This window comes from Chroicocephalus ridibundus, chromosome Z, assembly GCF_963924245.1.
Source record: "Chroicocephalus ridibundus chromosome Z, bChrRid1.1, whole genome shotgun sequence".
Classification (NCBI taxonomy): domain Eukaryota; kingdom Metazoa; phylum Chordata; class Aves; order Charadriiformes; family Laridae; genus Chroicocephalus; species Chroicocephalus ridibundus.
In genome coordinates this window covers 17,080,733-17,095,498 of record NC_086316.1, presented here as the reverse complement: position 1 = coordinate 17,095,498, position 14,766 = coordinate 17,080,733, and the positions used below count along the sequence as shown (strand labels likewise).

Genomic DNA, 14,766 nt, shown 5'->3' with positions numbered 1-14,766 from the left:
TAACTGTAACTGTATAACCCTTAGAGCTTTTATACAAGCAGAGGCTTCAAAGTTCTCTTCTTCCAGTTTCACCTCAATCAATATTCAACCCACTCAAGCACATCTGTACCACATCTGTAGAGCGAGGGTTGTGTTTTCTCACACCAAGTTTTATTCTTGAGGCTAGTTTAAGCATCGATTTTAAATCATGTGAGTGACACAGCAATTCCAAACTCTGCATACACTTGCAGCTCAGTAACTTCAAGCCTGCATCTTCTCTAAAGCTAGTGTCTACTAGATTCACAGTCAGTTACAGACACCAATGAAGTCTGCAGCTCCACAGGCATCTTCTTCTATAGTGCAGACTTACCACTGCATATTATATTGCTTCTAATATGCATTTCTCATATTACAAAATTAACTTATATTGTACTTGCATACTTACATTGCATTTCTCCACAATTATGTTCTTGGCAACTTCTTAGAAATCAATTCATTATCAAGCATAACCACTTCAGATTAGACAGTATTGCATGCAACATTTTATTGTAAAAAATAATTTCAGATTTACAGTTCAGACCTCTGTAAGGTTAAGCACATTTTACAACGTGTTCCATTCTGCATGAAGCTGTACTTCAAGAATTAGGACAAGAAAATCTGGTCTAACCGTAGATTCAGAAATTCATTGTTACTGGAACCATTAAGTGAAACCAACAAATGCAGCAAAAGTTACAGTAAAACTATTGCTTGGTACTTTTATTCACATGCATGCAGAACAGTGTAGTCAGTTTTGAAATAGCACTCCAGACAACTAAGCCTATGCTAACCAGAAAAGACTAAACTAATTGCACAACTCTGCAAGGTAGACATTTAATCGTTTAACGGCCGGACACTTTTATGAATGATCTTCTAGGCCCTTTTGCTTCATTGGTGCACTCTATCTTCTCCATATAGGCAGCTCATTTTGCTCCTGCCTGCATAGATTTCCTTTCATTAGCCGCTTTTTGTTTTTGCTGCATAATTTCAGAGTCTCTGTGAAGAAAAAAAAGTTGGATTTAAGATACAGACTCACTGTTTTTCTAAGCAGTCTTTTCCAGCTTGTTTTTGCCCTTTAGCAACCCCGATTTCAAGAAGGGAAAAAGATTAGTACAAAACTTCGCAGTTATCCATGAACACACTGCTTCTATTATCCTGTTTTTTCCAGTACCATACCCCATGATGTAGACAAGTTACAAGATTAGTAGACCTTATGTAATTCTGTTAGTTTTATAAGTAAAGGACAACAATGGATCAAACATCTTGAAGAAAGTATTACACAATCTTTCCCTGTTCCTACCAGGCAAAAAGCTGATCAAAAGAAATAGAAGCTTTACAAGTCTTAACAAAAATAGAGCTGTTTAACAGCAGAAAGAGTAAAACCTACATCCACCATTTATGCTCTGGCAAGTGAATGGACCATGAATCAAGGCAAAGTACTTAAATGCTGTTTCAGCTGAGATACCAGATTCTTTCTGACCCACTTTCCCCTCCTGTTTTGCCCAACCATTTCACTCAACTAGATCTTACCTCTGTTTTCTCTGAGAAGCAGACAAGCTATCCTCTTTCCTTTTCCCTTTGTGGATTTCCTGAGTCTTCTTCAGGTTCTTCTGGCGGGCGAGCTCACGTTGGTTCCCACCTGTAAGATAATATACAGTTTATACAGACAGGTACTACCACTTTTTACACACAGTTTACCTGGGTAGAAATCTATTATAAAGGTGGTAAGGTTTGGCTCAATCTATAGGGTTCATATGGCAGTATTTTCCACCACAGTCTTCCCCTCCAGTGCACAATAGGAGGCTTGAAAACCTGTTAGTTCTCACATTTACATTTCTACAGGTCACTACCAAGAGATCACCAAAATCCATTCCAACATTCCTTTCAGAAACGTAATGCAGTTTCCCATAAAGACTGAAGGGAGACCATCCCATCAATATCCCGAGCAAAACGACAACAGTAACTCATCCAAACAGCAGCCATCCTGTCTATCTCAAACAGATTCCAGCATCCCATATAGCTTGCAAATTAATTTTAGACTGAAAGCACAGCATTAAAATGAGGGCAGCCTAAAAGAGTTTATAAACTTCCTCAAACTCTTCCCAAGGCCCTCTAAGAAATCAAAAAGCAAATGGCTGTTTGGAATCCAGAACCATCCACCTGCTTTCAGTCTGTACTGCTGTCACACAAAGTCACTGATGGATTTCATCACATCCCACGGTTAAGCACCATAAACTTTCTAAGTCTTGCTCATACTTAGTTATGGCCCATATATGTATTTGTAGGAAGAATACACTTCTGCAGATATCACTAAGAAGATGACTAGTATAGTTAATACATGAACTTTGGCTTTACTTCTTACTGGATAAAGTCTCCAAATCTACTTAACACAGGATTCATAATGTGTTATTGAGCAATCATATCCCAGAAGCTCAGCTACTGTTATCAAATGCTAAAGTTGCCTTACTCTGGGAACCATGAAAGCAGAGATGAACACATAATACCCAAGCAACTACATGTAGGTTTAATTCATTTTTGCTCCAAGGGAGCTGACACGTATGCAGTATGAGGCTAAGGCAGCTATGGAGCTTCATCCCAAGATTTTGTTTACCTACCAGGTACCACAGACCCCCTTGCAAAAGAAGTGGGGCTGACAAAGCTGACGTTAACACACAACCAAAACTCCAGTTCCTCATCAAGACAGCTTGTTCAGAATAAAGCGACTCATCACATTCCCAAAATAAGTGCATGCACATGTCCCTGCACAGAGTGGACAACCGTAATGCTGTCCATATGCAAGAGTATTTTCATGCTATTGAAGGAATTACCAAACGAGCATTCAGGAAGGTTCCTTCTATGCACTGTTACGGGCTTCTGTTCATAGCATTCTTTCCTGTGCATGATTTTTAGATTTCACCGTAAACCAACATCTGTATTTTTCAGTCTTCCTCTTCAATCTTCCTCATTATATGAGTTTCTTTATGTAGGTGTTCCCTTAACTTCTCAGTAAGCGCACAGTTACAGTTGTTCTACTTACTTTGCTTGTGATGGACTGTTGATACATTCAGTTAATTACACTCAAATGCTATTAAAGAGGTGACCTCAAAAGATTTTTACTTGAAATCAAGCACAACAGTTAAGCATGGCCTTAGCAAGTGCTTAGTCTAACTTCAAACGAAAGTGAGAACAGTAACATTAAATATAAAGACAAAACCACATCACTGTTGCCAGTATAGAGGACACCTCTCCCCAGGACTACCAATCCCCTGAACTGATGGCAAGTCAGGCATGCAATCTTTTTGATCAGACAATATTCCTGAGGGCATGACATCAAAACCAGCACAACGCAATTGCTGCTCAGAGCAGATGCAACACTCCATCTAAATACCCAGTGTCTTCTAGGGAACGGCCGCAGCCATCACACACACAAACTCTTCTCCATTAGTTGACAATCATTGCTTAGTATCCACCTCCTCACGGCAGTTCTAGTCTGCTCTAACCTGTCAGAGCTGGTTCAGTTGCTTGGTATTTCTTCTTGCCCTGCTTCTTTTGGTCTCAAAGTGTTCCAGATAAGCTAGGCATAATCACTTGTGCTGTTAAACAAACATGATCCCATTCTTCTATGATGAAAAATTAAAACTCCATCTCGCCGTAATCTCTGTTGTGCCTCTTTTCAGTCTCTCTCCAGTCTTAAAACTACCTATGCCATCTTCCAATCTTGAAGACAGAGATCTAGCCAATCTTCAGGTGCCTGTAATTTCAGGCAGAAATGGAAGCAGTTTAGGACTAGGTATCTGCCATGTCAACAAGTAGACAAGAGCAACCCTGCAGAAGCAGGGTTCTGTGCATTCTTCATACCAGTATGTGTACTGTCTGGCAAGAGGTGCCAAAAGCCCAAATGAAAACATCGCATTATGACTGCTATTTCCCAAGGGATGCTTCTGCCTTGGAAGATACACTTCATCTGTGACACAACATCAAGTACTACCTTTTAAAAAAGCTAAGAGAACTCCTGCTCCATCCTTCTCACCCACATTCATTGAGATCCTGTCCCCAAAGTCCACGTAGAAGAAGGGCTACTTTTTTCAGAAACTGAAGTAAAACAGCTATCTATCTCTGGCTGTACTGGTGTTGATTAGAACCTGATGACTCATGAGCAGATGATACATTCCAGGCTATAAACAGTTCTTGAGTTTTGTGGTGCTCAGGAGGCATGGAATGTGGTATGAACAAGCTAGCAGCAACGAAACAACTCTTCTGTGGTGCTTAAAGAAATGAAGTATCTTCTTTTATCACAAAGAAAAAGAGGCAAGAAGTCAAAACACACTGCTATAGTCAGAATTCACGTAACAGTTATCCTCCACCCTTCGACCCGGTGCAGTTCCTTCCTTTCCAAGCAAACATTGTGCAGGGTGTCTGCAGTGTTATTCTGTACACATGGTAAGACTGTAAATTTAAGAACGAAACTGAATGGCATCACTGCAAAAGCTTGGCTGCCACTTCTACACAGCAAAGCAGAGCAGGTAGAAAAGTAACACAATACAGTATGCACACAAGGCATACGGAGCCAAACAACTATTTGAAAAGAAACCTACTTGTACCTGCTCCCAAGTAAACATTGTTTAGGACTGTTTGGCCTTGATACTTCACCTACAATGCAGAATGAGTATCCCTAGTTCCAAGGGAGACGGTGCTGCTTTCTACCTTCTGTAACATCAACCTAAATCTTCCATGAAGTGTGGTCCAATCCTGACAGAAGACAATTGAGCTTCCTGTAATGTGAAATTCAAGCATGAACAGCCACATAAAGGCCAGTACACCCTTCCTGCTTATACCTATGCTTGAACATCCCCATCCTTGCCTGCCTCTGCAAGACAGATGCCTTAGTTCCACCTGTCCCTGCTCTTCGAACTCCAACATCCAATATCTTGAAGAGAAAGATAAGCAGAAGACCTCTGAATAGCATTGGAACAAGTGGTAATCATCTATAGAGTAAGAAGGTCAAAGAAAATGGCAGTAAATATTGGCTACTGAGGTCATCATCCCTGGAGTTCTTTCTGAGCAGTAAAGGATATATAATCACATGTCAGAACTTAAAGCAGTAAAGGGCCTGCCAAGTGCCACCAAAAATAGAAAGCAAAAGTAAACACAGCCGTTCTATGCAAGAACAACGCAATAATGGAAAACAAGCAATAAAACCCCACTCCAATTCAGCTAGTCACCACCATCTTCACAAATCTATTCAGTTTTCAGGTACCCTGAAATTAGGCAGTACAACAGGTACCATGAATTTATGAACTCAGAAGCAGAGTAAGTAGTTGCTGATAAGCAATCCATTCTTCCTCTATTTTACTATATGTCCATTTGAAACCACAGGCTCTAGAGTCCAGGTCTGATTGATAACGAAACACTGAACTCTGGAAACATGTACTAAAGCAAAGACTAGACTGTATGGTTGAACACCACAACTTCCATACCTCTAGTATTTCAAATACTGTATTAAACTACGTCATCCTGAAATGAAATGTTATGATTCTGCTATGCTCAGGTGTGGGATGCTGTACCTCTTTTTAACCTTAAGCTATGTTTATTTTAGAATCATGCAGAACAGGGGAAAAAAGTCAACAAAAGCCATAAACCTTGCTCACATTCAAGGTCTGATCTGTGCACAAACTGTTTACGATGCAGGTTTTCATCTGCTCTTCCAGCAGTACGGTGGCTTTGAAGGTATGTACTTTTAAGTGTGAATGTAAAAGCACCTCAGTTAAACAGAGTTAGTTTCTGTATTGCCAAGCATAATATGCAGAAGCCAAACCAGCAATCCCACCAGGGTTAGGTGAGCCAGAGTGTTATAGGTTTGGTTCACATTTTTCTGCCATTTTAGAGTAGATCTACCAGCGTTACTCCTAAATAAGGTGATGGTTAGCAAGTCCTGCTGCCCTTTCCTACGACTGCCTTAACCACCACCATAACTTAAGCAAGACAGCATTAAGCATTCGTCAGGGATATGAGCCCTTTATTTGCACGCTGGACGACAGCCAGGGCTGAAACTGAGAGTTACTGCTGTTCCAGCAGATCACCATCTTCCTTCCCCCGCTCCGGCCCAGCTGCGCCAGGGGACGGGGATGTTGCCGCTCCAAGCCCAAGACGGCGGCGGCAGGTCTCAGCCCCAGCGGCCCACGCACCCGCCGAGGGACTACGCCAAGTCCACAAGGACCGAGACCCGACAGCGGCACCACAGCGCGGCCGACCCCCGCCCCCGGACCGGCCGCCGGGCTGCCTGCCCAGGCCGCACTTGCCCGGAGCCGAACGGCCTAAGGCCCACCGCCCGCTCCGCTCCCCGGCGGCGCCCCGGCGCAGCCCCCCCTGAGGCCCACCGGCACTCACGGGTCATGGCGAGTCTCTCGGGCCGCGCACCGCCGCTGCCGCCACCCACCACACCCCAACGGCTCCCAGAACCTTCCACCCGCTCCGCCCGCCGGCGGCGCCCCTTATAAAGTCTCACCGCCCCCTGACGTCACTGCGGCACACGGCCCGCAGACCTGCGCCAATCAGCGGGCTGCGTGGCTGGGGGGCGGGGCCAGTGGCCCCTGAGGGGCGGGGCGGCGGAGTCCGCTCCGCGCGCCCGCGCCAGGCGGCATGGCTGGGGGTCAGCAGCCACGCAGAAAAATAAATCGCTAAGAAGAGTTAAGGAAAAAACCCCCAACAAACAAATCCAAAGCCCAATTTGCTTTGCTGCTTTCTTCCGGCTTCACGCCCTGACGCTACACGCGCGCTCCCTCCGTCAGAGGAAGCCTTATTTTTAACGCTGCGCCTCGCCCCGCCTCTTCCTGCCGCCGCGCGCTGATGACGTTCCGGACGGGGGGAGGTTTCCACCGGGTGTCATGCCGTGAGGCGGCCTCGCTCGCGGCGTTACCGGGCCGCGCGCGCCGCTGACGCTGAGCTCGCGGGCGGGCGAGCGGTCGCGTGCTTCTGCCCCAGCGAGCTGCCGGCGCTATGTTCCGCCGGGCCCGCCTCAATGTGCGGCCTAATGTGCGGCCTGGCGGCAGGGCCGGTGGCGCGGCGGACCCAGAGCCTCAGGGCTCGGGCTCCCCGGCGGCTGCCGGAGCAGAGGCGGCGGCGGCGGCCGAGTCCCCGCGGTCCGAGAGGTGAGTCCCAGTAGGGCCCCGCGGTAGCCCAGGGTGTGGGAAGGAACGGGTGGGCCGTGCCGCCGGGCTCCCCCAGCGGGGTCTTGGCCGGGCCGCGGCCGCTGCCCCTGCCAGGCCGTGGATCCCTGGGAGTGGGACAGGCGTGGGGACCTGTCCCCGCCGCCCTTGGGAAGCCCCCGGGGACGTAGTGGCGGCAAGTCCCAAGTCCCCAAGTAATGCTTGTTGTCACGGCCTGTCACCTCCTGGCTGTTCCTGCTGTGGTTTGGAGTCGTCTCAACTTGGAGACCTCCTGAAATTGCGGCCTGCGCTGCCCTGTGGTCGGTGCCTTGTGGCAGCTTTCCGTGTGACGGTCGGACAACGACGCCTGGGTGCTTGACGCATTTGCAGTCTAAGCAAAACCTGCATTTCTTTACTGCGGTTGCACTGCAGGTGCTTGAAATAATACATAAGGGAAGACTGCAAAGGAGGGGCCTAGTGTGGTCCGATACTCAGATTTTTTGGCACCGCAGCAGCAGGGAGCTCCAGTTTGCTGTGGGTGGCAAAAATTCTTTGCACTCTGTAACTGAAGGACTTTGATTTTACATTCTTACAGTGCTTCCTGTTTTCTGTTCACTTCTTCATGTATTATCAAGGGAGAACTTTCTGGCATTTTCCTTTTTGATGGATTGGTTTTTTAATTGCAGTGGAAGTGCACAGTAAGGTTGGTCCTAGGACCAGTCCTTCAGGGCCTCCGTGTTGTAGGTTGATCCCGGCTGGCCACAAAGTCCCGTACAGCTGCTTGCTCGCTCTCCCTGGGTTGGATGGGCAAAGAATCAAAGGGCAAAAGTGCAAAAGCTTGTGGGTTGAGATAAAGACAGTTTAATAGATAAAGCAAAAGCTATACATGCAAGTAAAGCAAAATCGTGAATTCATTCACTACTTCCCATCGGCAGGCAGGCGTTCAGCCATCTCCAGGAAAGCAGGGCTTCATGCATGTAGTAGTTACTTGGGAAGACAAACGCCGTCACTGTGAATGTCCTCCTTTCTTTCTTCTTCCCCCAGCTTTTATTGCTGAGCATGACACCAGGTGCTATAGAATATCCCTTTGGTCACTTGGGGTCAGCTGTCCCAGCTGTGTCCCCTCCCAGCTTCTTCTGCACCCCCAGCCTCCTTGCTGACAGGGCAGCATGAGAAAAGGCTTTGATGCTGTGTGAGTGCTGCTCAGCCATAGCTGAAACATGAGTGTGCTGTCAGCACTGTTTTGGTCACAGATCTGAAACATCGCACCATATGAGCTACTGTGAAGAAAATTAACTCTATCCCTGCCAAAAGCAGTACAGACCAGTTTTTCAGGACATTTCCTCAGTCTGGAATTGTTCTTCAGAACAACTTTTCAGTTCTTTTAACTGTTTGGTTCTGCATCTTCCATGAATACTTCTATTCTTTTAGCTGAAGCTTTTTCTTTATGATATAAGGACTAGAAATTCAGGTGTCAGACTAGTTCGCATGGTACGTCTTTAGTAAATCTGTGCTGCCGTTTATTCAACTTGTGTCTTACATCTTTTGTACCTGTTTTGCATTGTGCTGTAAGGATGTTTTTTCTTTCAAATTTTATTTATAAAATTTATGTGTTACAGAGATCAGGTTACTGGTTCTTTTGTTATCCAATACTTTTTTCTTAAATGATGATATAGTTGCTGTTTTTCAATTATGTGGTACTGTTGCTGACTCAAGATTTTTTAAAGATTTTTGTGTTTGTAATTTACTGGGTGCTTCAGCGTAATCTAATGGTGAGTTTCAAAACTAGACACCAATGTCATTCTGAAAGGGAGAATATTCTAAGGGTGGCTTCATGTGGCTTGAAAAATAAACCCTTACAATGTAAGTAACAGGCTCATCAAATGTTTTCCTCAATAAATGTGGAAAATATCCAAGCGTACAAATCCACAAAACCACATCCTGCTGTTTTAAAGAAAAAGTAGAGTACTTTTAAGAAAAATAAAGCTTGTTTGTGATGGAAGTTGTTCATGTTGAATGAGGTCTACAAGCCTCTTCCATTTGCCACTGCAGTGAAATGTGTGAGACGTGGAGAAGTGCAGATTTGCTTGGAAAATGATGCATTTATTAGAAGAGACACATGGACCACTGCAGTTCTGTGGTGGGTTCCACAGCTCAGCTGGAGGGAGAAGGTAGTATTCAACATAAAACTTCTGGGAGACTCTCAGGGGACTTTTAGTCCTGGGACCAAGTAGAAAAGGCACAGGTGAGAGCTCCTTCCTTCTTGCCCAATTTGGTCAACCTGAATTCCACTGAATAGCTAGTTTTTAAAGTTTTTAGTTGCTTTTGAAGGTGTATAGGCATCAAATAAGAGAGAGCAGGCCCAGGGATTTATTGCAGTGTAGGCAGTACTAGCATCTTGGAGAGCTGTCTCACTAGATGATGCATTTTAAAGATTGGCCACCTGGATGTCTCTGGAGATTCATGAAGAGTGGATTGAGGGAGGTCAGACAATTTGATTTCCTGAGCGCAGTAATTGGTGACGTACAGCACAATGTGTTCATTTTGTGGTCTGCAAGAAAAGTAAAGGCAAATGTGAGAATGTCTTGCATGTTTTATCCCTCCAACCTAAAGGCATTCCTTCATAGCTGCTCAAACCTGTATATGTGGTGTCAATTCCTCTCCTTTGTTTTGTTTTCTAAGTGCTAAATCGTTGATTTGTTTTGTTGATGTTTTGTTGATTATCAGGGAAGTGAAAATTCTCTGAGCATAAGACTTTTTTTTTTTTAAAAAATACAGTTTCTGCTAAATTATATTTAATTATTCATAAATCTGGTGTGGCTCTGATTTAAAAACTCCACAAAACACAGGTGGCGTGGGCAAGATGAATGACGAATTGCTTTCCACTGTCTCTTGCTATACAAAAACCAGAGGATGTTGAATGGAACTTGCAAGTATCTAATTCAAAACACACAGACAGGCATCATGTATTAAGGCTGCTGAACTCCTTGCTGAGGAGTATGTATGTATATGAACTCACAGTGTGGGACAAATTGATTCAGAAAAGTCTGTGAGACTATTAAATAACAAAACATCATCTGTAGCATTTGCCTGAGTCACAGATAGTAGCTGGAGAGGATTTGGAAAAGTTTCATTGTATGTTTCTGCTTTTCTTGTATTGTTTCAAAGGCATTTTTTTCTGACTGATTTTGAAGATGGCTAAGTGAACCATGGGTGTGGTTGTCTTTATGTACGGAAACAAGGCATAGTTCCAATGTAAAATAAAAAAAACCTCTTTATGACTCACTCGTAATTCTGCTGCAGTCTTACTATGAGCAACATCCAAGGAGCCAAATACTGCAGGAGTCTGCAGATTTAGGATGATCATAATGGTTGGCAATTTTGCTTGCACTTTGAAAATTATTTCTGTGTAATGGATGGAAAAAATATATAAATAGAAAGCTTTCCAAGGAAGCTAAAAGTTGTTGCTTCTAAAAGGCTACTTCTGATGTAAGCATGAGCAGTAGAAAAACAGCAGCCCATTTCACTGCTGAGTTTTTTTTTGGAATTCACAGTTTACATATCATCTATTTGCAAACGTGCAAGAGGAATGTTCAAATTGGTTGTAATAAAAATCATCAAACTACTAGTTGCATATAGCTTTATTAAAATGCTTTTAATATATCACCTATGTTATGTGGGTTATTTTTTATAAAGATTTATTGTATCATCATGGTTGGTATTCTCAGCTGAAAGTACAGAGCCTTCGACAAAAGCAGGGTGGTGGGGAAGGAACATGTGAGGTAAGCATTATTGGTCAACTAGCTTGTAACAGTAAAATAATAGTAATTAATATTAGAAAATAATATACCAGTTCTTATAGCTGTTTAGTTTATGAGGAAATACCAGCTGCAGGTTGGTTCTAGCGTGGCTTCTTGTATATAACTGTATTTTTCTGTAGCACTACAAGTATATTGATTGGTGCATAAATGTACCAAAAGTAAGTAAGAGTCACAAATCTGTCACTGTGAAGTATTTCAGTATGACCTTTTAAATTTTCCAGCGATGACAAGACCGACAGCTCAAATGATGCTGGAGAAGCTAGTAAACCTGCAGAGATGCCTACACAGAGAAGAAAACGGATTTCCACCATGCCCAATCTTGTCAAACCCAGAGCTGGACCTTCATCTGCTCAGCATTGTGTATCAAAACCACAAAGGCGAGCATCCCAGGCTCCTGATGGCAGTGCTTCACTTCAGAAGGATTCCTCTCCGTCAGAAAAGAGTAATGTTGAAAGCTCTTTAAAGTCTCCCATGCTGCCTGAAAAGAAAACACCTGTGCCACAAGTGCCACAGTTTTCCCCACTGAAAAAGTCAGTGAACAAAGAGCAAACTGTAGGTGTAGCTGCTCAAAAAAACGATGATACCTTGCAGAAGAATGTACCCTCCCCACTCAAGGAGAGACCAACACAGGGAAGATCAGGAACACAGGAGGAAAAGTTGCCTAAAAAACCTGCTCCCATAAAAGAGAAACGAACCTGTTCTGACCGTGAAAGGATACTCAAAGCCCGGAAATTAAGAGAAATGCTTAAAGAAGAGCTGAAGAAAGAGCGGATGGTAGGCCTGTGTTGAGCAGTGCTGATCTGTGAAGGGCAAAGACATGTGATTCACCTAACATACATTATCTCTTTGCAGTGGTGTTTTCTGATGATCATCAGCCACTTACTGCTGGTAGTCTGTGACACCTCATAACTCTGTATGGGTTTAGCCTGTTTATAAGCAGTAGTAGCACTGTGTGTTCCCTCATAATACAGATTTCATGAGAAATTGTCTGTCTTTTCATTTGATTAGACCCACAAGCCTTTTTGACATGAGACCTGCTATTATATTATAGTCAACATTTCAATTTGAAAAGTTCCGCATTTCATAATACAATGGGGAAGCTTGCTGTAAAAAGCTTAGGATTTTGTGTTTCATATATCTTGTCAACTTGATTGTTGACTGAGTTCTCTGATTTTGAATAACTTTTCACTTTTACTTGTGCCAAGTATTGAATTTCTCTGAGAGGGTAGTCACTTAATGGTCTGTGGTGTCCTCTCTGACAAAAGAACACTTTTAAGATAAACTTAACTTCAGTTGTTGGGGGCAGGGGATGGAAACAACAAAAATCCCCAAATGGGGCACTTCATAAACAAAGCAGAATATTAATTTGTGAAATATAAAGTACTTTCAGGGTGAATTTAAGGGGTTTATTTCTTTTTATATGGAAACAGTTGAAACACAGGCCTCCAATAATTGAAGGGCGTTCTCCACCAGATCGTTCTAAAATGACCATGAGAGACTTGATATACTATCTGCCAGAAAACAATCCTATGAAGTAAGTATGACTCTTTTTCTCTCTCCTTACATTAAATTATTTTTCTACCAGTTTAATAATTGTGAAAATGAGAATGCTTAGATCTGGAGTAGTAGCACAGATGCAGTATTGTTGCAATGGTAACAAAAGCTTCTAGACATTTTCACATCTACTCAGTCTTCATACAGAAATGAGAATGGAGATTAGTGTGGTTGTTGAAATACAGAAACATGACCCTGTCCCCAGCATTGATTTATCTTTACTAATGCAGAATAATAGAAAATCTTTTTCTTTTTTTTTTTTTAAACTAGCTCCTGTTAAATTTTTCGTTATGACTGCCTGCCAAATCTGGTGGACTGTAGGAAGCTAAGCATTTCTCCTTCCTGGGTACTGAAGTGCAAAATGCACTGCAAGACCCAGGACGTCTGTCCACTGCAGCTGGGTGCATGTAGTTGCTACTATTGCCTTTACAGATTTCACCAGTAGTGAGTCTGAGTGAGCATCCCAGATATGTACATACACAGGGAACACTAACGCAGCTGGCTGTACAGGCCAGCAGCCTTTTTTCTGCAAATACCAAACCCAATCACATAAACAAAAGTACAGCTATCCAAGTCCTGTTCTTCCTCTCAGTAGCAGATGAGTTTTCTTTCATTGTCTGTTCTCACCTCTGTGTTAATGTTTGTTTGCTTGTGTGTTTTATCTGTCACTTTCCCTGTTACTTCTTTTACACTGAACAGTCCTTAAGCAGGTAACAAACCAGATGCTCTAATATTCCCTGTACCCTGACAATCGATTACTGCTTGAAATATCTTTTTTTTGTCCTTGCTTATACAAAAAAAAAGAAGGCAAAATTCATTAAGCAGTGCTGGTTATCAGTTAGACTCAAGTCTAGATGTGGTACAAAGAATTGAAAAAAACCTTTCTGGTTTTTTTTTTGTCCTATATCTAAAAAGCAGGTTTTATGTAATGAAGAAGAAATTTTTCTGTACAAACGTTAATCTCTAGCTTTCTATAAAATTCTAGGTCTTCATTGGCAGAAGAAAAGAGAACAGAAAAAAATTCTGCACTGGGTCAAATGAAAGAGTAAGTGTTGGTGAGGGGAGTACTTATAATGAAAAAGTTTTCTGATGTTGGTAGAAACCATGTTTGTGTGGTAATACTAACAGTGTAGGTCTCTTACTGTTTCAATATTACAGCCCTTATAATGAATTGTAGTTTGGGAGAGGAATGTGGTTAAAGAGCACTTTGTTTTCAATATTATATTTTTGGATTTGTCCATTTTATGATAGAATGAAAAGCAGATTCCAGAGTGTAGGTATTGAGTAACTTGCTGGTGGGTTGCATTGCTGAGTAGTTCATTAAGTTGTTGAATGTCTGGCATACAGAGCAGCAATTCAAAGCACTAACAAAAGTAATATTTTTCCTTGGTGTCTTAAAATTGTAGACAAGAAGAAAAAAGTAGTCCTGATCCTGAACAGGAAGATGAGGAGGAAGAAGCAGAGAACGGGGAGGAGAGTCAGGATGGTCCACTTCTAGTTCCTCGTGTGAAAGTAGCAGAAGATGGTTCAATTATTCTGGATGAAGAAAGGTAACAAATTCTGTGCCTGGCTCATGGACAATGTATACTACATGGCTGCTTAGTTTGGGAGTAGAGAACAGTTACTTTGGACAGGGGCAAACTTGAGTGTATTTATGTGTTGAGAATTGAGCTATCCTAACTTAGGAAACGGTGCAAATACATGGCAAAAAATGAGCAGCATCTTCATCTCAGTAGTGGCAAACTTTCTCTATGAGAAATGTTTCTGGAGAATGAGATAGAGAGGAAGTTGTCATATTTTATTACAGTGAATGAATACTGAGTATTTGTGAAACTTCCAAATGTCTTCTATTTAATTGACTTCTTTTGTGAAGTTGCTTATGTAACAGTTGCATGTGTTGGCTCAGTTGTCAGTATGATTTGCTCCAGCTTTGCATCTTGTGCTTTATTCAGCTGTCATTGTTTTTAGTAACTCTTAAAGTATTAGATTATGAAATTATTGAGTTCCCCAAATATATTATTAGCATGGAATTTAGACCAACGTGTAAGAATGGAGCAGCTCTGGTAAAAGAACTTGACAGTGTTCTGAAAGGATATGGAGAGGCTCTTGTGGTTTTGCAAAATAATTTTCTTGATTTTTTTTTTTTTTTTTTAAGATATTTAATTATGTCTGTCTGTACTGTATCTTATAAAATGGGAAAAACAAATTTACTTGCACAGGCTGAGCAGGAT

The 14,766-nt window shown here is 42.5% G+C and overlaps 2 protein-coding genes across 7 annotated transcripts in view; one reads left to right on the top strand and one right to left on the bottom strand.

The window, feature by feature from the left end:
* Positions 1-508: 508 nt before the first annotated feature.
* On the bottom strand, positions 509-6,518 carry SERF1B (small EDRK-rich factor 1B). The gene is made up of 3 exons (XM_063319320.1): positions 6,403-6,518; positions 1,546-1,654; positions 509-1,011 (listed from the first exon to the last, which is right to left on the bottom strand). Exons 1-3 carry the CDS (start codon positions 6,407-6,409, stop codon positions 939-941), a joined length of 189 nt encoding a protein of 62 aa, XP_063175390.1. The 5' UTR covers positions 6,410-6,518; the 3' UTR covers positions 509-938.
* Positions 6,519-6,520: 2 nt separating this feature from the next.
* BDP1 (B double prime 1, subunit of RNA polymerase III transcription initiation factor IIIB) overlaps positions 6,521-14,766 on the top strand; it is a 53,320-nt gene continuing 45,074 nt past the window's right edge. For all 6 annotated transcript variants that reach the window (XM_063319309.1, XM_063319304.1, XM_063319307.1 and 3 more), the window contains exons 1-5: positions 6,521-7,163; positions 11,203-11,755; positions 12,412-12,515; positions 13,521-13,580; positions 13,942-14,085. In XM_063319309.1, coding sequence (XP_063175379.1) covers positions 7,012-7,163; positions 11,203-11,755; positions 12,412-12,515; positions 13,521-13,580; positions 13,942-14,085 — 1,013 coding nt within the window. In that variant the 5' untranslated portion in view covers positions 6,521-7,011. The remainder of the gene's footprint in view (positions 7,164-11,202; positions 11,756-12,411; positions 12,516-13,520; positions 13,581-13,941; positions 14,086-14,766) is intronic.

Bases quoted from the DNA above. Each gene is read 5' to 3' on its own strand.
- SERF1B (XM_063319320.1), bottom strand. The intron at 1,012-1,545 runs GTAAGATCTAGT...TTTTCTTCACAG, and splicing joins GCTTCTCAGAGAAAACAGAG to AGACTCTGAAATTATGCAGC.